The 26,512-nt window shown below is 40.2% G+C and overlaps 1 protein-coding gene across 2 annotated transcripts; it reads left to right on the forward strand.

Annotated features, from left to right (window-relative positions):
* The first annotated feature begins 20 nt into the window (after nucleotides 1-20).
* FASTKD2 (FAST kinase domains 2) lies at nucleotides 21-26,512 on the forward strand. Of its 2 annotated transcripts, XM_012933440.2 has the most exons (13): nucleotides 21-115; nucleotides 777-1,596; nucleotides 7,052-7,155; nucleotides 7,563-7,671; nucleotides 7,931-8,054; nucleotides 8,680-8,819; nucleotides 10,461-10,633; nucleotides 15,392-15,555; nucleotides 20,042-20,254; nucleotides 20,667-20,751; nucleotides 23,189-23,303; nucleotides 24,180-24,303; nucleotides 25,630-26,512. In XM_012933440.2, exons 2-12 carry the CDS (start codon nucleotides 874-876, stop codon nucleotides 24,285-24,287), a joined length of 2,058 nt encoding a protein of 685 aa, XP_012788894.2. In that variant the 5' UTR covers nucleotides 21-115; nucleotides 777-873; the 3' UTR covers nucleotides 24,288-24,303; nucleotides 25,630-26,512. The 2 variants fall into 2 exon arrangements, with proteins under 2 accessions (XP_012788894.2, XP_054978824.1); XM_055122849.1 differs by having other exon boundaries at nucleotides 24,180-26,512.

Consider the following 26,512-nt stretch of genomic DNA (forward strand, 5'->3'; position numbering starts at 1 on the left):
TTTTTTCTTTTTGACCTAGACCGCGACCCGTAGGTTCTCGCGATAGGTGCGATTCGCGGGGACTCGGTGGTGGCGGAAGGGGTATGGTATCGGAAGGAGGGGGTTCTGACCTCAGGTGAGTGCGAGGCGAGTTCGGGGCTGAGTCGTAGCGGCCCAGCTCCCGGGCCGCCTGTAGCCTTGCCGGGAGATGTTTTAGGACTCGCTCAGACATTAAGCCTGGGGGGACATATTCGTACTGGGGGGCCCAGATGTGAAGGACGGGCTCTGGATGAGGATTGTGGGCTCTGGTGCCGACTGGCTGGCCGCTTCTCGCTCTCCCCACCACGTGCAAGCCTCACTTCTCTTGCTCTTTCCATTGCTGAGCTTTTATATTTGTCCAAGGAACTCTGTTTCGGCCCTTGCCATAAGCACCTGCAAGTTGAATGTATTACTCGCCTGCAGTTGAACCCTTAGTTCTTATTGAGAACTTCTCCCAGGCAGAAGTGTTAAATCAAAATCGGTTTGTTAAACACAGTCCCACCGGGGGATCCACCTCATTTTTAGTGAAGAGCTCTTTCTTCCAAAGTACTTTAAGAGCAATCCGATGAGAGAATATTTCCTACTTTAAAAGATCGTGCAAGTTGTGATAGAAGTGAAGGAAGTTCGTCTGGATCAAATAGTTTAAGCCTTTTCATTTAAATTGTTAATGTTTCCGTTAGTTACCTTTTCATTTTTTGTCGAAACGCATGCTCTTTCATTAAGTGTAACTTTTGCTATAATTTTTGTTCTTTTCACAGCCCTTTCCCCTGCAGGAAAACTACTAAACTATGTGTCCTCTTTATCTACTAGAAGCAACTCTTGCCTCATCTTGACAACTTTAAAGCCATTGTACCAATGGCTAGCAAAATGAATAAAAGAGCAGGTTCCTTTTTGTGGAGCCTGAAACAATTCGGTAACTTGGTTCCAACAAGCAGAACTGTGAGACTGTATTCTTTGGGATTTGGTGGACCAGCATTAGTTAATTCACAATGGAACCCAAGAAATCTCAGTAACTTTGATATGAGAATGCAGTCACCTGTTAGATACCTCTTTCAAGATGCTTTAGTATTTAAACCAGGAGGTGATGCCTTTCAAACTAAAGGCATTAACTCTAGAATAGTACCCAGAGTTAACAAACTACTTTGCCCTAGAGGACTTTCTGTGGACTCTCATGCTTCCAATGATGGGTTAAAGGAAGTAAAGGTTAATCAGGAACCCTACAATGAAGACATTCTCACCAAAGAAACCAAGCCAACCTACATAACCTCTGAGAAGCTGTCTAGGGAGAGTAATTCCCTGTGTGATGTGTTAGATACATTTTCAGAAGCACCTACATTTCCTAGTAGTAACTACTTCTCAGCCATGTGGACTATTGCCAAAAGGATGTCTGATGACCAGAAGCGCTTTGAAAAGCAGCTGATGTTTAACCACCCTGCATTTAACCAGCTGTGTGAACATGTGATGAGAGAAGCCAAGATCATGCGTTATGACCACCTTATGTTCAGTTTCCATGCTGTGGTGAAGCTTGGGATTCCTCAGAACACCTTGCTGGTACAGACCTTGCTGAGGGTGATCCAGGTAAAATCGGAAAGGAAACTTAGACATCCCTTGACACAGAATGGCATGCTTTGAAAGGATGAGGGGACCTAACATCCTCTTTAAAAGATCCAGTTGGGGGTATTAATGATTAGTTATTGCATTTGTCACTGAGAATATAAAAATATTAGGCCCTTAGAAAAACAGCCAATATTCATTTAACCAATATTTATTTACTAAGTTATGGGGGCTATACTGAGCATATTGGGAGCATACAAATTGTCAACAAAATAATGGTCATGTTGTGTTTTCAGTGCAGTGAAAATAAAAAACCCTAGAATTTATTGTGCACCGAGGTCTTCAGAAATAGCCAGAAGGATGATGGGAAGAGAAATAGGTGAGGAGAATTCAAGATTGTTATTTAATGCAGATACACACACACATACACAAACACACATAACATACACAAATTTTGCAAATTGCCTCCTATGATCCTTGGTGTAGAGTTAAATGCCTTGTGCATTATCATAGATCTATTAATGTCATAATTTATAAGTTATTAATACATATTTACTGAGTGGATGAATACCTAGTCCATAGTAGAGATGGAATTCAAATTCAACAGATTATTCCAAGCTGAATCCAGGGAATGACCTGCAGTTTATCAGAGTATTGATGGTGAGGAGAATGGTGTTTCAATCAAAAAGACTGTATATGCAACATCCCAAAGTGAAAGTCTGGGAAGCTGAAACTAGATCAGTTCAGCTAAGAATAATGAAGTTACACTTGAGAGAATGTAGAGAAATTATGCTAGTAATTAAGGAGGAAATATTAGAGGTCTAGTGGCAAGAGATGGCCAGAGAGATAGTATAGCAAGCAGGTAGGATATTTGCCTTGCATGTGGCTGACCTGAGTTCAATTCTTGGCATCCCATGTGGTTATTCAAGCTCTACCAGGAATAATTTGTGAGTGCAAAGCCAGGAATAACCCCTGAGCATCATGGGGTATGGTCCCCCTACCACCCCCCGGGGTCCCCCCAACCCACCCACTCCAAAAAAGGGCACAAGCTAGAAAAAAGGACCTATCATAAACAGCCTGTTATGAATCCTCTTATCCTTTAGGCAATGAAGTACCCATTGAAGTATTTTAAACAAAGAATCAACCAAATTTGTATTTTACATCACTGTGTAAGTGGAAAATGGATTTGAAGAGGATTGGAATTGGTTGGAGTAGTCACTTAGTTGTAAACAAAGGGATTGGTAGTTTGTTTGATACTCCTAAAATAACATCAGTTATGAGGATAGCTTATAAATTAATCACTTATCTTCTAAGAATGGTTATCTCAAGCTTCTGTATTTAGTGATCATAATTACTTTAGATAACTTACAAAGTTGGTAAATAAAGAACTAACAGAGGAATTTCCTAAGGATATGTTATATATCTTATCCTGCTATAGGATTCAAGAATCTCCTTCATAGGCATGTGAGAGAGGTTTTCTTATTTGAGTTTGGGAGGGTCATACCCACTATTTCAAGACTTAGCTTATGGGTCTGTGCTCTATGATCATTTTTGGTGTTGCTTAGCAGATAATATGCAGTGCCAGTGATCAAACTGGGGTTTGAGAGAGCACTGCAAGCGCCTTAATTCCTGTACTATCTCTCTCAACATCCCCCACATGTGAGTTTTTAACTGATTTTTTTGCATCATTGTGATTTCCAAGTTCTCAAGTGAGAATGTGTGTGTGTGTGTGTGTGTGTGTGTGTGTGTGTGTGTGTGTGTGTGTGAAGCACAGAATACCCAATCTATGTTTCCTGTATAGACATTTAAAAATTATTCCAGAGCACCACCACTTTTCCTGGACATGATGTTCTTCACTAGATTTCTTGGAGGGGAGAGGGATGCTGGGAATCAAACCCAGAGTTTTATACATGCAAGGCAAGTACTGGGTGGGCTACACACCCGTCTCTTAGTAGATTTTGGATAAGACAATTTCGTACATCACCATAGTGTGTCAGTGAGGTATGAGCAGTGGGTGTTTGGAATCAGACTATCTTTATATATGGTTGTGTTTCATTGTCCTGACCTGCTGGAATGTTAAAGGACATTTTAGCTAAAGATAGTAGAGCAGTGCCTCATCAATGAAATTTCATGGCAAAGATTAATGAATTGTTAGAGAATTAATAAGTTGTTAGGAAAACTCACTTCTGGGTTTGAGACCTTCTTTGTTGCTGTTTTCAGCTGTATCCATTTCTTAACCATTAAAGTATTCTGACTTGAGGTTTGGTACTAAAAGAGCATACTCTCTTTTAGCCTGTTTGCTTAAATGATCACAACTACTCTTGCCATGTGTAACGACTAGATGTGATTAAATTTCAGATCACTAGGTAATTTTTTTTTAAATTTATTTATTTTTAATTAGAGAATCACCGTGAGGGTACAGTTACAGATTTATACACTTTTGTGCTTATACTTCCCTCATACAAAGTTCGGGAACCCATCCCTTCACCAGTGCCCATTCTCCACCACCCGTAAGCCCAGTGTCCCTCCCACCCTCCCCAATCCCATCTCCCCCCCACCCCACCCTGCCACTGTGGCAAGGCATTCCCTTCTGTTCTCTCTCTCTAATTAGCTGTTGTGGTTTGCAATAAAGGTGTTGAGTGGCCGCTGTGCTCAGTCTCTAGCCCTCATTCAGCCCGCAACTCCCTTCCCCCACATGGCCTTCGACTACAATGTAGTTGGTGATCGCTTCTCTGAGTTGACCTTTCCCCGGAACGTGAGGCCAGCCTCGAAGCCATGGAGTCAACCTCCTGGTACTTATTTCTACAGTTCTTGGGTGTTAGTCTCCCACTCTGTTATTCTATATACCATAGATGAGTGCAATCTTTCTATGTCTGTCTCTCTCTTTCTGACTCATTTCACTCAGCATGAAACTTTTCATGCCCATCCACTTAACTACAAAATTCTTGACCTCCTTTTTTCTAACAGCTACATAGTATTCCATTGTATAGATGTACCAAAGTTTCCTCAACCAGTCATCCGTTCTGGGGCATTCGGGTTTTTTCCAGATTCTGGCTATTGTAAACAGTGCTGCGATGAACATACATGTGCAGATGTTGTTTCGATTGTACTTTTTTGCCTCTCTGGGATATATTCCCAGCAGTGGTATTGCTGGGTCAAATGGGAATTCAATATCTAATTTTTTGAGAGTCGTCCAAATTGTTTTCCAGAAGGGCTGAACCAGTCGGCATTCCCACCAGCAGTGAAGAAGGGTCCCTTTCTCCCCACATCCTCTCCAACAGCGGTTGCTTTTGTTCTTTTGGATGTATCTCTTGCGGTGCAGAAGCTTTTTAGTTTAATGTAGTCCCATTTGTTGATCTCTGTTTTTACTAGGTTGCTTAGTTCCGTGTCACCTTTGAAGATACCTTTATCTTCAATATCGTGGAGGGTTTCACCGACCTTGTCTTCAATGTACCTTATGGTTTGTGGTCTAATGTTGAGGTCTTTAATCCATTTTGATCTGACTTTTGTGCATGGTGTCAGGTCAAGTTCTAAACCCATTTTTTTGCATGTGGTTGTCCAGTTGTGCCAGCACCATTTGTTAAAGAGGCTTTCCTTGCTCCACTTCACATCTCTTGCTCCCTTATCAAAGATTAGATGATCATACATTTGGGGTTGCGTGTAAGGGTATTCCACCCTGTTCCATTGGTCTATGGCTCTGCCTTTGTTCCAGTACCATGCTGTTTTAATTGTTACTGCTTTGTAGTAAAGATTGAGGTTGGGGAGGGTGATACCTCCCATCGTCTTTTTCCCAAGAATTGTTTTAGCTATCCTTGGACGTCTGTTGTTCCATATGAATTTTAGGATTGCTTGATCCATTTCTTTGAAGAATGTCATGGGTATACTTATAGGGATCGCGTTGAATCTGTATAATGCTTTGGGGAGTATTGCCATTTTGACAACATTGATTCTCCCTATCCACGAGCAGGGTATATGTTTCCATTTCCTCATGTCCTCTTTGATTTCATGGAGTAGCGTTTTGTAGTTTTCTTTGTAGAGGTCTTTTACTTCCTTGGTTAAGCTGATTCCGAGGTACTTGATTTTCTGGGGCACGATTGTGAATGGGATTGCTTTTTTTATGTCCCTTTTCTCTGCCTCATTGTTTGCATATATGAAGGCCATGGATTTTTGGGTATTGATTTTGTAGCCTGCAACTTTACTGTATAAGTCTATTGTTTCTAAGAGTTTCTTAGTAGAGGTTTTAGGCTTCTCTAGATATAGTATCATATCGTCTGCAAATTCACTAGGTAATTTTTAAAAAATTTTTATTTTATTTTATTCCCACCCTCTCTCACTAGGTAATTTTTTAAAATTTTATTTTACCTTCCAGATTATGTCCTTTACCATTTCAGGAGTCAAATTAGTAGTATCCTAACCCATTAAAAGCAACTTCTTTGACCTTCCTGGACTGTGGCAACCACCATTCTATTTTCTAGTTCTGTGAATTTCACTTCTAGTTATTTCATATAGATGGCATTATGTAATATTTCCCTTTCTCTTTAGTTTTTATATATAATAATTACTGCATTCAAGATTTTTGGTTTCAGCTTAGTGCAATTACATGTATATCATATATAGACCTTTTTGTATGGTTTTAGAAAGAAGAATCTGTAAAGTGTAAGACTCCCTTTAAATCCAGATAGTGGACCTAAAAATGCAACTTTATACGTGAGTCAGAAATTTCATGACTGAAGTTAAAGGTTGATACCAGGAAAAATAGAAGTAGTTGTAAGGGCACAATTTCTAAAGTTCTTGAGATATGGGCAGACTTACATTGTTTGTGCTTATTGGTCTCTTTGTGATGTCTTTGGTTTCCAAGAAGAGGTCACTAATGTTTGAGAAAAGTTATTTTAGAATCAAGAGGAATTTTTTTTTTTTCTTTTTGGGTCACACTTGGCGATGCATAGGGGTTACTCCTGGCTCTGCACTCAGGAATTACTCCTGGCAGTGCTCAGGGTACCATATGGGATGCTGGGATTTGAACCCGGGTCAGCCGCGTGCAAGGCAAACGCCCTACCTGCTGTGCTATCACTACAGCCCCAAGAGGAATATTTTTAATGATAATGGCTAATAAAAAAAAGTGCTGATACATAAGAGACTATATATTGGGCAGAGAGATAATATAGCAGTTTAGGTTCTTGCTTTGCCAATGCTGGCCTGAGTTTGACCCTATATAGTTTCTTAAATCTGTCAGGAATGATCTCTGAGCACTACTGGGTGTGCCTTCCCTCCCTCCCAAACAAAAGAATATAACTTATTTAACAGGTCATTTAAATGTGAGTTATTTTCCAAAGATTCTGTTTGTCATGTATTGATCGTTAGAATTACTGATTTGATAATTCTTTCATTAAAAGCATCAAGTCAGGATTTTTGCTTGGTTCAGAGAGTCTAATATGGGCTTATCATCATCTGTAGTGTTTTTGTAATTGTATTTCAATAGGAGCGTATCAATGAGTGTGATGAGAAATGTCTTTCAGTTTTATCAACTGTTTTAGAGGCCATGGAGCCATGCAAGAATGTGGATGTTCTTCGCGCAGGACTGAGGTGAGAACTCCTTTTCTTTCTTCATGTTAACCTGAAAAAGAGTTTGAGTTTTAACTGCATAAAATTGATGTGACTTATCTAATGTCACAGGTCATTGAGAATAATAATTACTCTTTTCATTGACTGCATTTTGGGATGTCTTGCTATTGTCTTCTGCCATGATTTGTTCATTTGAAAAGACAGCAGAATAATGTTAGAGGAAAGAACACTAAGAAGCTTCTGGACCTTTCACTGACTGTTTATTGCTCTCTTGGCCGCTAGATCATTTCTAGGGACTTCATCTGCCTTGCCTAGATGTGAATACAAACCGGGGATCTGATGGTTCGTTTGGGGCTGGACCGGATGCCTTTCTAAGATTTCTCTTCTTGTTTAATTTATTTGGGGGTATTTATTGTGTTTGACGACAGGATCTTAGTTGATCAGCAAGTATGGAATATAGAACGTATCTTCACATTACAAACTGTGATGCGATGTATTGGAAAAGATGCACCAATTGCTCTGAAAAGGAAACTAGAGGTAAAAATCTAAATTTTTTTCCAGTTGGTGGGATTTGAAAAAAGTCACACTATTTAGGTCAGTTTTTTCAGAGGGTGTTATTGTGCTTGTTGGTTTGACTTGCTAAAGCCAAATAATTGGAATAAGTTTATATGTATATGTGTGCCTCATTATGTATTTTTATATCTATTTGAGTCATTTGTGCAAATCTTATCTTTTTATTTAAAGATAAAAATTTAATTGATTTTTCCAAAAATGACAAAAGTCTTTCTTTCTTTAGATGAAAGCCTTGAGGGAATTAGGCAGATTTTCCACTTTGAATAGCCAGCGCATGTTTGAGGTGCTGGCTGCCATGGACTACCGCTCTGTCGTACTTCTGGATGAATGCAGTAAAATGGTCATAGGTAATGGGAATTTGTTTTTTTCCATGATGTGTCGCATCTGACATACAATTCTGAATATACTTTTTAGTTTGCCTTAAAGGTGTTGCTTTTAGGAACTGTAAAGGGAGTACAGAGGGCAGAGCGCTTGCCTGACATGCAGTGTGCCTGTGTCTGACCTTTGGCACCCCATATGGTCCCCTGAGCACCGCCAGGAGGAAGCACCAAACACGGCCCATTGTGGCCCCAAACCAAAGTGCAAACAAATAAAAATTTTGCCATCCAGTTAAAAATAATCTGATGAAGGGGCCGGAGCGATAGCACAGCGGGTAGGGCGTTTGCTTTGCACGAGGCCGACCGGGTTCGATCCCCGGCATCCCATATGGTCCCCCAAGCACTGCCAGGAGTAATTCCTGAGTGCAAAGCCAGGAGTAACCCCTGAGCATCGCTGGGTGTGACCCAAAAAGAAAAAAAAAAAAATCTGATGATGTGGTTGGATCTGATTTTATTTTTGCCAGTGATATTTTTTGGATTTTTGTTTTGACAAAATATTTGCTGTTATTTTCTTTAAAATAGAAGTACTGTGTATAGGTTATGGTAGATCATGTGTTCAAAAAAAACCTCTGGTAATTTTTGTTTGTTCCTAAAGGCAATATCCATGGATGTCCTTTGAAAGTATTGATCAACATACTGCAGTCTTGTAGAGATCTACAATACCGTAATGTAAGTCTCTTCCAGGGAATAGCAGATTATGTGACAACAACATTTGACATCTGGAAATGGAAACAAGTAAGTGTGCTAACAGTTTTTTAAAAAGCCTCAGAAACCTTTAAACTAATTCATAAGCATATTAACTCATTTAGCATTTTAAGCATTTTTTTTAGCATAGTAGAAAATGCTAATTAGCTCATTGTTTTTACCTTGGGTTTACTTGTTAACATACTGTTCAGTCTTTTGAAGGTCTGAAACAAGAGTTAAGATGACTAAAGTTTTTCTCTTGATTTTTTTTTGGGGGGGGGACCCTCTGGGGGCAGGCCATACCCAGCTGTTCTCAGGGCTTACTCCTGCCCCTGCTCTGCTCTTAGGGATCTCTTCTGGTGGGGTTCAGGGGTCCAAATGCAGTTCCAGAAATTGGACTGGGGTTGGCCATGTACAAGTATTCTTCCTGCTATGCATCTCTCTAGTTCTCTTTTCTTTTCTTTCTTTATTTTCTTTCTTTCTTTCTTTCTTTCTTTCTTTCTTTCTTTCTTTCTTTCTTTCTTTCTTTCTTTCTTTCTTTCTTTCTTTCTTTCTTTCTTTCTTTCGGATAATTAGAATCATTTCTGATTTTCCACCTTTTTTGTTAGAATAACATGCTTTTTGAAGATTGAAATGCCATTTCTTAATGATCAAATCAATTTGTTATTGATGGGAAAGCTTTATTTTTTTCATTTCTAAGATGCTGTTTGTCCAGTGGTCATGCTAAAAATAAACACATCCAAATGAAGCAGCTGGTAAAAAACTTCCTGTGAGAACAGTGGTAACAGTGCTCCATCACTTATATCACTTACCCTGTGGAGGGTAGAGTGAGTATTGTGTTTTGATGGAAACTGACTTCAGAAAGAAGCACCAGGAGGGAAATAGAAGGAAATTTATGTTAATCATCGTATTTGAATGTTTCACTTAGAGAAATTAATATTTTATATAGAAAGTTTTTAGTTATTTCCCATTTCATAATCTACAAAGTACCTAGGGTTGGAATGAGGAAAAGTTAAAATTGAGTTGGTCCTGTATGTACATTTAAAAGTTATTTCTAGGGGGTTGGAACATGTATGGCACTTGGCTTGTATGCAGCAGATGTGGGTTTGATCCTTGGCCCCAAACAGTGCCAGGAGTGATCTCTGAGCACAACCAGGGGTAAGCCCGGAGCACTGCTGGGTAAGGCCCCAAACCAAAAAAAAAAAAAAAGAAAAGAAATAAAAGTTTTTTCCAGATCTGTTTTTTATGAAAAGCATGTAGAAAAGCATTATTTTTAAGGACTTATTTTTAAATGAAATGAAACTATGGAAACCATTGTGTATTCTGATTCTCAGTTTATAAAAAATGGTTATTAACTAGATACCTGATTCAATAATTAGTAAAACAGATTTTGTGCAGAAAAATTACTTTGGGAGGACAGAAATAGTACAGTGGGAAAGGTGCTTGCTTTAGCTACTTAGATTCAGTCGATCTCTGAGACCTCGTAGTCCACTGGAGTGATCTCTGAGTACAGAGCCAGAAGTAAGCCCGAAGTACAAATAGATGTGACCCCCCTGCCCCCCCCCAAATTATTTTTCCTTAGTAAATATTGTGACCAGGGGAGTTTTATTGTTATTTCAGTTAGATGATCTAAGAAATTGTTAGTAGAATACTGTAATTAGTAATTTTCCCTTGAATCTCTCTTTTTTAAAGATTATTTTCCTCCTCATTCTATTTGAAAACCTTGGCTTTCGACCTGTTGAATTGATGGACTTGTTTATAGAGAAAATAATAGAAGAACCTGGTTCTCTAAATATGAAAAGCATTATCTCTATTCTTCATATATATTCTTCTCTCAATCACATCAGCAAACACCATTCCCAAGAGTATGTATTTTTCCTTTATTTTCACTTTTTATGTTGCTACATCACATACTTAGTGAAGATTGCAAATCTTAAGTTTGGAGAGTTATTACAAAGTGGCCATCATGAACATGTCAAGAACTAAAACAAAATATTGCTTATTGAAGTACAAGGTTCGAGATAATTTTCTTTGTCTTGCTTGTTTTGTTTTTTTTTTGTTCTTTGTGGTTTATTCAGCCTAAAGATTTTCATTTCAAATCCTCCCAGCTTATTTCCTAAACTCCTCAGGTCATAGCATAACTGTTGATTTGGTCTCATAGTTTTGAGCCTAACTACTGATTTGTTCTCAAGCTACAATTCTGTATTCTTTTTGTTTTTAACCAGATCAGGTATTTCTACTAATAAATACCACATCTGTCCTTCCTGTCTGGATCAGATTAGGTGCATCAAAAACCAGAAACTAACAGAAAATGTCGTTGATCCAAAGGGTGATTAAAAGCAGAAACATGGAAGATAACTTGCTTAAATTTGAATCGCAGACCTGTCATTCATTTCCTGCTCCACTTTTAGGAAGTTACTTGTCTGTGCCCAATCTTCTCATGTCGTGAAATGATGATAAGAAGTATGAATTCTTGCTAATCACGTTGGTTTTAGGAGGATCAAAAGTGGTGACTTTTGTTGGTTACTTGAAGCCTCACTTGCCACACAGTCCTGGTTAGAATTTAAAAGCGGGTATATAGGTCGCAGAGGCCTTGGGAGGAACAAACTACGGCAGGATTCCCAGCCAGATCTTTGCTATCAAATCTTGACTCTAAACTGCCGAAGAGATTCAGATTTTCAAAAGAGAAAATCCAAGTTTGGGTCCCATACGCGTCACTTTGGAGCAGTTAATCCAAGAAGTGGTGCGGGCCCATTCTAAAGCAGTTGCCCACTCGGTTCCTCTCTGTACTGAGAACATGTCATCCTGCTTTTCCTGAGCTTCATTGTCTCCATAAGACCCCCTGTGTTTGTCATGCCATACAGGTCACTGTCAAAGTGGAGCCTTGACACAAGGTTGTGATTGTCATTGAGTGTGTCTCCGCTGTTTGATTAGAAAGCTTTCTAAAGTTAGGTAAGATGCCCGTTGTTCTGAGTTTAGCACAGGAGGTGGCACAGAATAGGCAGTTGCTGAAGGTTGCAACTGGGGAAAATCCATCCCAACCCAGGGACAGAGTCTATCCCTAGCACAATGAGCACCACCAGGTATAGCCCTAGAGGGCCTCATTATCACCAGGTGTGATCCTAAAGACCCCGGAGCACAGCTAGGGGTGACCCGAGGTGGACCCCAGCACCACAGGGCCCAAGCAACACCACATCCTTGGATTCTAGAACTAAATTGCTGGCCCACCCAGCTGAGAATGGCCAGGGCTAGCCTGACGGCCTGCTTAATATCACCTGGGAAGCTCCCTACTCCCACTCAAAAAGGAAGGAAAGTATCCCCCTTCTGCTTCTTGCCTGACTTAATTTCCTTTGGTGGCTTCCTGCCATGTGGCTCCTATACTGTCTTGACGAATGAGTCAACTTGATTAGCACTCAAAGCTCTTTAAAGAGGGCTGTGGATTCCAGGGCTTTAGAATAAACATTGAGTAAGTACTTTGGAAATTTTTTAACTGACTCAGCATCCCAAGAGATAACTTAGGTGCAATAAATCTGTTAATTTGAAAATAGAATGAAGTGCTGGGGGGTGGCGGTAGGGGAAGTGGGTAACTATCCTAGTCACATAAAGGCTGGGAAGCCTAATAAAACATACAAGGAGCAGAACCCTTACAGGAGACTCCTGAACATTGTCCTTTTGTCTGTTTGGTTTTTTTTTTTTGCTTTTATTTTGAGGGAAGTGGAATCCTGAACATTGTCCTTTTGTCTGTTTTTTTTTTTTGCTTTTATTTTGAGGGAAGTGGAATGTTCATGGTTCTGTGCTCAGGATTCATTTTGCATGGTACTTGGAGTACCATGGATTGAACCCAGATCAGCTGCATTGCAAGGCAAGCGCCCTATCCACTGTATCTCATCTCTTCTCTTTTCATCCAAGCGTTGGCTCTCAACCTGGAGCACTGCCTCCCTTAAGACATTTGGCAGGATCTGGAGACACTGGTCTTCATGCCTGTGCACTGGGGAAAGTGGGGACCGGTTAGGGAGGGGAGTGCCTTTGTTCTGGTGACAGTGGTCAGAGTAATTCTAACAGTCATGGAAAGCATCACAACAAAGAATGCCTAAAAAAAATCAGTAATGCTGGAGCTAGGGGACTAGTTCCAGTAAGAAGCCCCCTATGTTTGATATCTGGCACTGCCTGGTATCTCTGAGCACCCCAGAAAATAGCCCTGGTGCACCCCGAGCACCACTGGTCCTCAATGCTATAGTGCTCAGTAGGATCATTGACTTTTTGGCCATTGTTGCTGACCCCTGGGCTTCTCTGAGCATTGTTTGGAGTAGCCTCATAATAAAAAATACATTAACAGTGCAGTTATTGAGAAACCCGGATCTAATCTATAATCTCCCCCTCAACATTCCAACCTTGGAAAGAAATGACATAGAGGGTGTTGTTGATAAATTAGGATTAAAATGTCAGAAATTCCTTAATGCCCACAAATATGCAATTGTTTGATTTGATACTCTGTGGACTTACACACATACACACACACACACACAAGTTCTTATGTTCCCTGTCCTTCCTGCAGGAAGCGAGATTTGTACATCTAGACAGTAAGTGGTCAGTACCAAGTGGGTGTTCTGTGAAGGGGGAAGAAGAGAAGTGGCATCTTGAGCCACAGTGGCCTGTGTTTTACAAGCAGGAGCATTTGGCATGGGAATTAACTAGAGGAGCCGGGCCCAGGAGGAGAGTGGTGGAAGGTTTGGCTTAGCACATTGTATTGCCACATGTTGTTCCTGAATCCTGACTTATACAGGATGGCCTGGGGGAAAGAGTGCTTGAAAACCGGTGTATCATCCTGGGTTTGAAACCCAAGGAAGAGAACAGTGAACCTTTAAACTCCCATGTTCAGGCCTTTGGTTTCTTCTCCTCTTGATTCATACCGCATAGATTCTCTGAGAATCTGTCGGGTTAGTCATGCCCTGCTCCTGAATCCCAGAACCCATGTGATTTCTGTGTGGTCACTGACTGACGAAGGTCTCAAGTAAAAGAATTCTGGAAGTCAGTCCATTTTATTCTTCTCTTCTAATCACTGTTTATCGAAATTTCATGCAAAATGATTTTCTTGTGTGTTTAACATACCTTATGGAGGTCCTTGAAAAGATGTACATTTATTTATTTATTTGTTTATGTTTTATTTTGGGGTTTGAGGCCAGACCCAATGGTACTCAGGGATCACTCCCAGTAGGGATGGTAGGGAGTTATCAGTTCATTATTTTGACTCATCCTTTTATGCAGACCGCCTCTTGTCCTTCTCATCTAAGTGTATTTAATCAGAAAACTATTCCACCCAGTACTTTAGACAGAGATGAATGTGTCAGAGTCCCCTTAGCCAGAGGATTCCGCATAATGAGGATGTTAGATACAGAGATTGGCAAGTATGGAAATTGGGGCGAGGGTTTTATTAAAGATAGATGGAAATTGTGGGGGGACGTGCCAGGAGGCTAGCCTGGTGTGACCGTGTGACCGAGGGAATCCAAGCAGGGTGGACACCAGGCAGTGCTGCCTATAGGAGGTGGTGCTGAGCAGATCTTTGCACAAGGGTCAATGGCTAGGAATTAAGTTTGGGGAGATGAGGCAGAATGTTCGAGTAGAGGGACTCCTTGTCAAACAGGAGAGGAAAGAAAGAGCATGCCAGGTAACGACACCTAGGTCGGTGCTGCTGAAGCATGAGTTTTATTAGTGGGATGAGAGAGGGGAGAGGGGCTCTCCCCGCAGGCCAAAGAGTCATCCCCACAACTGCCCTTTCTTGCTGCATGCTCCAAATCCAGTCACATAAGGGCTGCTTCACTGGCGTCTCTAGGGTCTCTCATTCTTCCCACCCACTGAAATGCTGGCAGTTCCTAGTCCAGGGGTCTTTGCATTGGACCAGGATGATCAGCAGGTGTAAAGACTGAAGAACTCTGGTCCACAGCCTCCCTCTCTCTCTCCTTCCTTCTCTCCTTTCCCCTGCGTATTTGCTCCCATACAGGTACCTCCCCTTTGTTCGCAGTTTCCTTTCCAGCTGCAGTGTTGCTAAGGGCTTACTTCTGCTGTAAGAATCTATTCACTTTTCAGGCCTCCATTTGTTTGCTGGGCCTAAAATTGCCCCATCTTTTCCACCTAGTAAAATTCTTATGAGTTTCCCCTGCACTTTCTCCTGCGTACTTTGCATTTAAGAAAAAAAAAAGTTGGTGATGATTATATATAGCTTATGCCTTAACAATTGACTGAGGTGGATTGAAAATGTTTCTGCACCACTTATTAATTTATAAGCATAATCACCATGGTCATTACATTTTGACCTTTCTTCTACCTCTGTATAACTGCCTTTATTATAGTGAATAATGTTAGCTCTGGGTGGTAGGATTCAACTAGTAGTTCTTTTAACTCAGCATATTATTAGAGATTTTTAATTGCTTTTATCACTGGAGTGGTGTTCCTGATATTATAGGCATGCTCCTGATAAAAATCTAGTATACTTTAAAATCCTCTGATGCCTGACAACTTAGGCTGCAATGAATGATGTGTCAATAAAGCCATTGGTTCTGTGTCACCTCACTAGCTATGACTTTCTTTTTTTCTATTTTCATAGTCAACCTTTTGTTTCCCTGAAGGTTCCTTGAAGTTATGACTCGTGCCCTCACTGGCTATCTTCACCACATCTCTCCGGAAAACCTGTTGAATGCTGTATATTCCTTTTGCCTAATGAATCATTTCCCCATGGTCCCTATTAATCAGCTGCTCAAAAAGGACATCCTTGAGGAACTGCTGAGGTCAGGTAAGAGGGCAGGGCACAGTGGAGACCAAATCAAGGCCAGTCACAAGGCTGCCTTGTGAATTTGAATGGGACCATAGAGCAGTGTTAGTTAAAATATGAAGGACGAGTGGTAATGAGTAAAGGATGGATGATGGTAAAGTCAAAGGTCAGATCTTCAGCCAGCAAACTAGTGGAGCTGCTTCTTTCAATGACAGATGCTACATAGAGAAGACAGGAATCATTATTCATTTTCTGTACACTTGGTGCACCTATTCAGTGGCTAACTGCCCAAGTTCCTTATGTCTTGTCAGTTATTTATGCTCCATCCTACTTGGATATTACCTCTGAAGCAAAATCAAATCAACTTGTGCAACTGTAAACACTTTATTACTGGTGGCCCTTATCAAGAGCATAACCTGTTACATCAAGAAACCAAATAGTTGCCAAAGTGGGGAATTTATTAACTCTTGGAACCAAGTTAAGTTTTTGATTTCTGGTCTTTAGTATTGCAATTTGATGATAGGAAAATTGAGTAGTTTAAATTCTTTTTTTGTTTTGGGGCAAACCTGGATGTGATCAGGGATTACACCTGACTGCACTCACGGTTCAGGGGACCCTATGGGGTGGAGGGGATTAAATCTGAGTCAGCTGTGTGCAAGACTGACCTGCTATACATCTCTCTCCAGGCCCAGTTTAAATTCTAATAAAATCAATGCTATGCAATTAATTTTAATTAAGGCATTAAAATTAAGGAATAGCACATGTTGATTTTTCTAACAGTCTAGAAGAAATTTTCTAGAACCGGAGACTTGAATTCTAGTCCCAACTCTGCCTTTTGGTGGTCATGAGGCAGTTTACCATTTCTGGGTCCTCAACTTATGCAATGAAAATTTCGACTAAATCATCTTAAAAAAAAACCCCAATAAACCAATTTTTAAGATTTAGAACATTGTAAACTACCTGGCACTGATTTAGACACTGAGGGAAGAAATGGGATAGAGTTAAGCTGATCAAAAAAATTGCATTAACACAGTTTTTATTTTTTTTTTTAATTTTTTCTTTAAATTTATTTATTTTTAATTAGAGAATCACCGTGAGGGTACAGTTACAGATTTATACACTTTTGTGCTTATACTTCCCTCATACAAAGTTCAGGAACCCATCCCTTCACCAGTGCCCATTCTCCACCACCCGTAAACCCAGTGTCCCTCCCACCCTCCCCAATCCCATCTCCCCCCCACCCCACCCTGCCATTGTGGCAAGGCATTCCCTTCTGTTTTCTCTCTCTAATTAGCTGTTGTGGTTTGCAATAAAGGTGTTGAGTGGCCGCTGTGCTCAGTCTCTAGCCCTCATTCAGCCCGCAACTCCCTTCCCCCACATGGCCTTCGACTACAATGTAGTTGGTGATCGCTTCTCTGAGTTGACCTTTCCCCGGAACGTGAGGCCAGCCTCGAAGCCATGGAGTCAACCTCCTGGTACTTATTTCTACAGTTCTTGGGTGTTAGTCTCCCACTCTGTTATTCTATATACCATAGATGAGTGCAATCTTTCAATGTCTGTCTCTCTCTTTCTGACTCATTTCACTCAGCATGAAACTTTTCATGCCCATCCACTTGACTACAAAATTCTTGACCTTTTTTCTAACAGCTGCATAGTATTCCATTGTATAGATGTACCAAAGTTTCCTCAACCAGTCATCCGTTCTGGGGCATTCGGGTTTTTTCCAGATTCTGGCTATTGTAAACAGTGCTGCGATGAACATACATGTGCAGATGTTGTTTCGATTGTACTTTTTTGCCTCTCTGGGATATATTCCCAGCAGTGGTATTGCTGGGTCAAATGGGAACTCAATATCTAATTTTTTGAGAGTCGTCCAAATTGTTTTCCAGAAGGGCTGAACCAGTCGGCATTCCCACCAGCAGTGAAGAAGGGTCCCTTTCTCCCCACATCCTCTCCAACAGCGGTTGCTTTTGTTCTTTTGGATGTGTGCTAGTCTCTGTGGTGTGAGGTGGTATCTCAAAGTTGTTTTGATCTGCATCTCTCTGATGATTAGTGATGCAGAGCACTTTTTCATGTGCCTTTTGGCCATTCGTATTTCTTCCTTGGTAAAGTTTCTGTTCATTTCTTCGCCCCATTTTTTGATGGGGTTGGATGTTTTCTTCTTGTAGAGTTCAACCAGTGCTTTATATACCATTGATATCAACCCCTTATCTGATGGGTATTGTGTAAATATCCTTTCCCATTCTGTGGATAGTCTTTGTATTCTGGTCACTGTATCTCTTGCGGTGCAGAAGCTTTTTAGTTTAATGTAGTCCCATTTGTTGATCTCTGTTTTTACTAGATTGCTTAGTTCCGTGTCACCTTTGAAGATACCTTTATCTTCAATATCGTGGAGGGTTTCGCCGACCTTGTCTTCAATGTACCTTATGGTTTGTGGTCTAATGTTGAGGTCTTTAATCCATTTTGATCTGACTTTTGTGCATGGTGTCAGGTCAAGGTCTAAACCCATTTTTTTGCATGTGGTTGTCCAGTTGTGCCAGCACCATTTGTTAAAGAGGCTTTCCTTGCTCCACTTCACATCTCTTGCTCCCTTATCAAAGATTAGATGATCATACATTTGGGGTTGTGTGTAGGGATATTCCACCCTGTTCCATTGGTCTACGGCTCTGCCTTTGTTCCAGTACCATGCTGTTTTAATTGTTACTGCTTTGTAGTAAAGTTTGAGGTTGGGGATGGTGATGCCTCCCATCATCTTTTTCCCAAGAATTGTTTTAGCTATCCTTGGACGTTTGTTATTCCATATGAATTTTAGGATTGCTTGATCCATTTCTTTGAAGAATGTCATGGGTATACTTATAGGGATCGCATTGAATCTGTATAATGCTTTAGGGAGTATTGCCATTTTGACAACATTGATTCTCCCTATCCACGAGCAGGGTATATGTTTCCATTTCCTCATGTCCTCTTTGATTTCATGGAGTAGCGTTATGTAGTTTTCTTTGTAAAGGTCTTTTACTTCCTTGGTTAAGCTGATTCCGAGGTACCTGATTTTCTGGGGCACGATTGTGAATGGGATTGCTTTTTTCATGTCCCTTTCCTCTGCCTCATTGTTTGCATATATGAAGGCCATGGATTTTTGGGTATTGATTTTGTAGCCTGCAACTTTACTGTATAAGTCTATTGTTTCTAAGAGTTTCTTAGTAGAGGTTTTAGGCTTCTCTAGATATAGTATCATGTCGTCTGCAAATAGTGAGAGTTTGATTTCTTCCCTTCCTATCTGGATGCCCTTAATCTCTTTTTCTTGTCTAATAGCTATCGCAAGTACTTCCAGTACTATATTGAAGAGGAGTGGTGAGAGTGGGCATCCTTGTCTTGTGCCTGATCTCAGAGGAAAGGCCCTCAGTTTTTCCCCGTTGAGGATAATGCTTGCCGTAGGCTTGTGATAGATGGCTTCGACTATCTTGAGGAAAGTTCCTCCAAACCCCATTTTGGCGAGGGTTTTCATCATGAAAGGATGTTGGATCTTGTCAAATGCTTTCTCTGCATCTATTGATATGATCATATGGTTTTTATCTTTACTTTTGTTGATATGCTGGATTATGTTGATTGATTTCCGAATGTTAAACCATCCTTGCATCCCTGGGATGAATCCCACTTGGTCGTGATGTATGATCTTTTTGATGAGTTGTTGGATCCTATTTGCTAGTATTTTGTTGAGGATCTTCGCATCGGTGTTCATCAGGGAAATTGGTCTGTAATTTTCTTTCTTAGTGGTGTCTTTGTTTGCTTTTGGTATTAGGGAGATATGTGCTTCATAGAAACTGTTTGGGAGAGTTTCTGTTTTTTCAATTTCCTGGAAAAGTTTGAGGAAAACAGGCAATAGGTCTTCTTTAAATGTTTGGAAGAATTCGCCAGTGAAACCATCTGGTCCTGGGCTTTTGTTTTTGGGGAGGTTTTTGATTACCGTTTCAATTTCCTTAACATTGATGGGTCTATTCAGGTATTCCAGGTCTTCTTTCTTCAGTGTTGGGAGATTATAGGAATCAAGGAATCCATCCATTTCTTTTAGGTTCTCCTTTTTTGTGGCGTAAAGACTTTCAAAGTAGTCTCTAATGATCTTTTGAATCTCACTGGTTTCTGTTATGATGTCCCCCTTTTCATTTCTGATTCGATTTATTAGAGTTTTCTCTCTTTCTTTCTTTGTGAGACTTGCTAGCGGTTTATCAATCTTATTTATTTTCTCAAAGAACCAACTCTTTGTTTCATTGATCTTTCGGATTGTTTTTTTGGTTTCGATGTCATTAATTTCTGCTCTAATTTTTATTATTTCTTTCCTTCGGTCTGGTTTGGGGTCCTTTCTCTGGTCCTTTTCTAGGGTCTTGAGTCGGCATTAACACAGTTTTTAAAATATGACATTAACCATTAGGACCTGTTATAAATAGACAGTGCATTAGACTTCTAAGTGTGCCTCTAATATTGTCTCTTAACTGTTTATTTTCTTTTTTAGATGACATGGAGAGGAATGTTCACAAGTTTTATATTTTGGATATTTGTCTAAAATTGGATGATGTTCCTTATCACAAGGCCCTAGACTTATCATTGCCACAACTCCCATCTCTTTCATTGAATCCAAATGTAAAAGTGGCAGAGACGCTAAGTAGCCTTCTGGGAGAAGAATACTTCTCAAGAAGTGTACATTTGCAGCATAATTATTACATTGGTATGGGACTTCATACGATTTTTTTGTTCTTTATTTTCCATTCTTTTTCTGACCAAAAAAAAAAAAAGTGGGAATTTACTGTGGTCAATTCATGGAGAGCAGTGGTCAATTCACAGAGCTCTGGCACTGTGGGTTTGAAAGCATGTTTTACTACTAGCACTGTGGTACTAGGTACTTAAGCAGGCTTCTTTTATTTAATCTATAAGTTGGCAAGAGTAAAACTGCCCACCTCAAACAGTGCCCGTGACAAGTAAATGCAGCTACACAAAGTAAGCCCAGACTGGTGTCTGGTCCGTGATAACTTCAGTACTTGATGGCTGGCATTATTGTTACTGGGGCCTGTGTTATGCATTTGCAAACAAAATCAATTTGAGTGATGTTTGAAAGACTAATGACAATGCCTTTCTTTCAGATTTTGAAATCAGAATGGATACTAGCAAGAATCAAGTGCTTCCGTTTTCTGACACAGATGTGGTCACTTCTGCAGATATTCAAAGGTTGCTTTTATTTATTCATTTGCTGATTTATCTGTTTTTAAATCTTAGTTCTCAGAGACTTCATATTAAATAGAAGTAATAATACCAAAATCATATAGTTGCATGTAGCTTGCAGTGCAACAAGAGACTCCTCATCCATTAGTCCACTTTCACATAGAGTATGCATGTGGACACTTTCCTCAAAGACAGTGGACAAGAGTTTCACATGTGAAGAAATAGTTTTCAAAATGAGATATTAAGGTTAAATGATTGAATACAACTGATAAATAATTAAAATTATATAAATTTTAACTTAATGAAATTTTGACAAGATAATGTAACAGTGATCATAGAGAATAGAGACTTCAACAAGTTTGCAATACTCAGGTATTTTGCTATATCACATCAATACCTTTCCAGTGGTAAAGGAACTTTAACATTTTAATTAAACTGTATCATATGAAAGTGAAAGCATATTCAAATTAATCATAAGTTGTTTTTCTGACTCGCACACTATAAATAGGGCCTGGGAGAAATGTGATGCCACCCCCTGATAAAATGTCCTGCTTTTTAAGCAGATTCATAAAATTCTTGCACATACCCTGTGTTTGGCCGGCCTGCTGACAGGCCCTGTTAGGCCTTAAGGGATTCACAAAAAGCAGGCAGCATGAAACCTGACTACAATGCTTGCACCCACCTCCTTGCTTTATAGGAAATGCATATTAACCGAGTAAAGAAAAGCGGAGAGAACAATATGCAGTTTTCAGCACTTTTCTGCCCACTGCTCTCTGTTTACTTGCACTTCTGTAACCTTTACCTTTTCCTGAAAACATTTAGCTTGTTCTTTGAACATTGTTCTCAGCTACTGTCTTGGGTATACATATTACCTTTCTCCCATCAGAAAGATTATTTTTATCCTGGGCCTGTTGAAAGTTCACTTTTCTCTTCCAGGTGCTCTGGCATAATAATAAAATATAGTAACTCAGCCTAAAGTGGTGAGAAGTAAAGGATCTGAGCATTCCTTTCAAAATAAACAGTTTCCCTTACACTGTCTCAGATAACATCCAGAGTGAGATAAAAGGAAGGCAGTAAGGACACAAATGTAATTTCCCCAGTGAATTTAATCTTTCCCAGAGACCAAGAATGGAGAAATAAATTGTGCATTTTTGTAGACATACACATTTTATCTCATTCTTAAACAAGCTGCCTTTATTTCAAGGTTCCTCTTTTGAAAGCTGCTTATTTTAGATTTCTTTTATTTATTTCTTTTTAATGTTTGATACTTTATTTAAATCCCATAATTTACAAAGTTGTTTATAATACAGTCATTTCGGGTACTCAGTGTTCCAACACCTGTCCCACCACCAGTTTGACCTTCCTTCCACCAATGTCCCCAGTTACAATCCCCCCTGCCCCCTATAAGCCTGCCCCCTTAGTAGCCACAAAATAATATTTTTTTCTTTTTGGGTCACACCCGGCATTGCACAGGGGTTTCTCCTGGAATTACTCCTGGCGGTGCTCAGGGGACCATATGGGATGCTGGGAATCGAACCTGGGTCGGCCCCCTGCAAGGCAAATGCCCTACCCGCTGTGCTATGGCTCCAGCCCCACACAAAATAATTTATTACAACTTATGTCATGAAGTGTTACTAAAGGCTTTGTCTGGGTATTTACCAAACTTTTAGGTGCTAATTGAGCCTCCGTGTTACTGTTTTCACTCATTAAGCTTAGTGGGCTTCTACACAACTTTCCCATATCATTTGCTGCGTTCCAGCTGGGCTGTCAGTACTGTGACAGTGTGGCCGTGCGCTCTGGGAGCTGTGGAACTGGGGTGATTCAGCAGTGTGTGTCTGCTGTGCCAACTATGTGCCAGCGGAAGCCAGGTATGGATGGAGCACTGTGTCTTCCAACAGGGAGTGGAGACTTGGCTCAACCCCCATCCCAAAAAGGCTCCAGAGATCTGGGTTCAAAGACCAGGCCTGCATGGGTCAGCTCGGCTGTGGCATCTTTCTCATTCAAGATTTTGAGTACTGTTCTCTCTTAGAGAGAAAGTGTGCTAGAGGATTTGCCATTTGATATTATCTACGTCATTTCTACTAGCAGTGTAAGTAACTACGCCGGAGGTTATTAGCACTGCAGAGGAAAACCTTAGTGTAGGATGTTTTCATAACTAAATTATTTTCCTCAGCAGGACTGTAAAGATGACATTTATCACTGAGACAACAGAGGGATTAGTTGTGTAAAGCATCATTATAAGGTTTTGGCTTCAAAAATAGCCTTCAATTCTAGAGTATCTTCAAGCACAGATAATAAGACGCGAAGGACTAAGACAGTAGGGAATGGTGAGGACTACGTAAGTGGAGATGTCAGCTTCGAAATCTCCAAAGAACAGGCATGCAGCAAGATTGTAAGTAGCAATCTCTTCAGTGTTGCACTCACTGTGCACTTCTGTTTTCAGAGTGGCTATACTGTGCATTCCTAGATCTGTCTACTGTTTGGATTCAAATCATCCTAGAGGATTATTTGCTACAAAAATGCGGCATTTGAGAGCAATGGGTTTCCGTGTGGTCTTGGTAAGTAAAATCGCCAATACGGTATTCTTCATTTACTGATGTTCATTTTGTCTGGAGTATTCTGTGGTTGAAATTGGTTACTAGGATGCAAAATAAATTGTCAGCAGTTTAACAAGTTGTTTAAGTGTTGAATTGTTTGAAAAAGACTTTCTGGGGCACAGTTCAGCTTCTATTACACTGATTAGTATGATTTACCTTGGGGACTTTGTAGTTGTTATATCTGTTGAGAGAGAACCGTAACATTTTATTTAAGATACAGGAAACCACATTGGGTTTCCAGGTTATCAAGATTAGTTTGTTGTCATAGTCACCAGAAGGCAGTGGTTGCTAGAGGATGCTTTATCCTTTTCCCTCTCTTTTTAGTTCTGAGTGCCACGGTCTTTTTGGAACACTCTCTGCAGATGTCTCTAAATGGGACAAGAATCATGCAAAGAGATTATTTTGTTTTGTTATGGCACCACACCCAACAGTGCTTGGGGCTTTGGCTCTGTGCTCAGGGATTACTCCTGGCAGGCTTGAGGACTGTATGAGGGGTCAAGGATTCAACCCCGGTCAGGCATGTGCCAGGCAAATGTCCTACCTATTGCTCTGGCCCAAGATTCTTAAATATTTATACAAATGTTTGGTCTATCTAAATACCACTCACAGAGATTTGCATGTTGGTGAAATGTAAACTTCCACTGTTAGGTATTTTTGTATCTAAAAATAATGGATTTTGCATAGATTCAGCTTACCCCTTTCCCTAAGTGGGCTAATATTTCAGACTTTTATTCATTTTGCTTTGGCATTACTTTAATATGTTTGGATCTCAAAACTAGCCTTTCTTTTATGTCACCTTCTTGCAAACTAATTATTTTTTTTTCTTTCTTTGGCAAGATCAATAATTGGGAGCTGGAAAAACTAGAGACGAAGGATGCAGTAACATTATTGAAGACTGAGATCTATTCAGACAAAGACCTTCCTGCTGCTGATGCAAATTTATAAAACTTGTATGAAAGGGGTAAAGCAAGTTCTTCATAGTAGAATACATGCACTTATGAAAAAAATAACTTTAATAAAAATTCTAATTCTGTCATCAATGGAATTCACATGGGTGCTCACTGCTAACAAAAAGTGTTACTTCACTGTTGAGAATGGAAAAAACACGGTTATTAGCATTTTAGTATAGCCTGAGGAGATTTCAGTGTCAGTTTCCCAAACACATCTATTTTCCCTAGACCTTGATATTTGACAGATTTATCAGCTCAGGGTTTTACTTTCATAGACTAATTTTGTTTTCATTAAGAACTTTTTAAAAAAGTTTTGATTGATTATGGATATGCTTGTGTGGACTACCCATGAGTACTCAATCATGGAAGTTTCCCTTCTACCATTTTATAAAATTTCATTAAATCTATAGTTTGTTAGACCTGGTCATTTTTCAGTGATGTTTATTTGTTCTGTTAGAATATTTATTCAAGTTTGCTGATGAACTAATGTTGGATAACACTGGGTTGTTCTTGCTGCTCCCGCAGAGAGCTCAAGGTTTACTGAGCCTCTCCAGAAACAGTGAACTGAGACACACCCAGTTCCATCAGGCACTAATAATTCTCTTTCTTTTATGTCATTTGTATGGATTATTTGTCATTTGTATGGATCATTTAACAATGTCCTTTTTGTATAGACACAGGAAGACAGTTCATGCTATGCTATGTAACTTGGGAGTTAATTGACTCCAAAATAATATTTACAAAATAATATTTACTCCTGGGCATCCATATTTACTTAAGCCTCAGTTGCCCTTAGTTCCTAGCACTCCAAGAGCAGGGTCCCGATGAGGGACTGGATAGACCCAGGACAAGCTGTGAGCTACCCTGGCATCAAAATGGGCCAGGCCAAGCGCTATAATACTTCACTGTAAGTTAAGAGCACGGTCATGGATAAACTCTGTCATGACCCAAAAAGAAGCAACTGAACAAGGACCCTGCTGGGGTTAGGAAAGACTAACCTGGCCTGAGGACTATGGCCTGGAATATATAATGAGATGTCCCCAGGAAGAGCCAACCTTTAAACTGTGTTCATACAAAATGATATTGCTAGAAATATTATAAGAAGTAAATTTTCTATGACTGTTTAAATGGATTACTAGCTGAAAGGAGAAAACAATACACCCTGGATGGAATCCCACCCTTGGGGGGATCTCCCTAATAATCTAGAGTGCTGAATCCTGAGATGAGATTTTGCCCTTGAGTTAATCTCCTGGATGTAAAAGAGAGGTTTTACATCTCCCTGTTGTTATGATAATGTTCAACCCCACCTTTGTATCCCCACCCTTAATGATTTCTAGGTAACTCTGCTGTAAGGGGTAAGAGGGAACAGAACAAGACTCGGGGACGAGACAACAGGACTACTCTGGAATGAGACTCTGGGACTAGACTCTAGGAAAGAGATGCTGAGAAGGAGATGAAGACGAAATACTGGAACTAGATGTTGGGAACGAGAAAGTCTCAGGACTAGATGCTGAGGACTGGATGTGAGGATGAGACGTTGAAGACAAGAAACTTGGATGATAGAATTCTGATGACTAGGACTCTGACCACAACTATGACTGCGCTGTAAGGGAGAGACTGGACGACGCCGGGGAAGAGAGAGAAATAAACTGACAACTGACCAGCCTGGGGCCTGGTACCTGTGTCTCAGTTCTCCCGGTCCTTCGTCCATTGTCCGGCCTGGGGAGACAGCTCTTGGCCACCAAACATTCAAGTCCTGCGTGTCCTGCACGCAGGCCCATTGCAACCCCATTCCTTTTCTCCTTTTATTGGAACCATACAAACTGACATTTGTCTTCCTGGGGATCAGTGATGACTAGGCACTGTCACATGTAGAATGTGAGTGCCATTTAGGGGGTATTATTTTTACCTGTGCAAAAGACTGGAATGTTTATGGACTCTCAGAATTCCTATGTCATAGCCTAACTCCCAGTGCCATGATATTTGGAGGCAGAGCTTTGAAGATTAGGTTATGTGGATGAATTCTTCTGAATTAATTTTGTCCTTATACAACTGACCCAGTCAGTGAGTTTCCTTGTTGCTCCTGTTAGGAGTATATTGTGGCAAGATGACAATTTGTACTAGGACGGAGGTACTCCTGTTGAATCTGCCATTGCTTTCATCTTGAACGTCCCAGCCTTCAGAACTGTGAAAAATAAATCTCTGTTGTCTGATAAACTA

The sequence above is a fragment of the Sorex araneus genome, chromosome X (assembly GCF_027595985.1).
Source record: "Sorex araneus isolate mSorAra2 chromosome X, mSorAra2.pri, whole genome shotgun sequence".
NCBI lineage: Eukaryota > Metazoa > Chordata > Mammalia > Eulipotyphla > Soricidae > Sorex > Sorex araneus.

What these genes read in the sequence shown, in the direction of transcription:
- FASTKD2 (XM_055122849.1), top strand. Translation starts at nt 874, where the DNA reads ATGGCTAGCAAAATGAATAAAAGAGCAGGTTCCTTTTTGTGGAGCCTG. An exon ending in GTTCTTCGCGCAGGACTGAG is followed by an intron (nt 7,156 to 7,562) that starts GTGAGAACTCCT and finishes GTTTGACGACAG; the next exon opens with GATCTTAGTTGATCAGCAAG. An exon ending in AGCAAACACCATTCCCAAGA is followed by an intron (nt 10,634 to 15,391) that starts GTATGTATTTTT and finishes GTTTCCCTGAAG; the next exon opens with GTTCCTTGAAGTTATGACTC.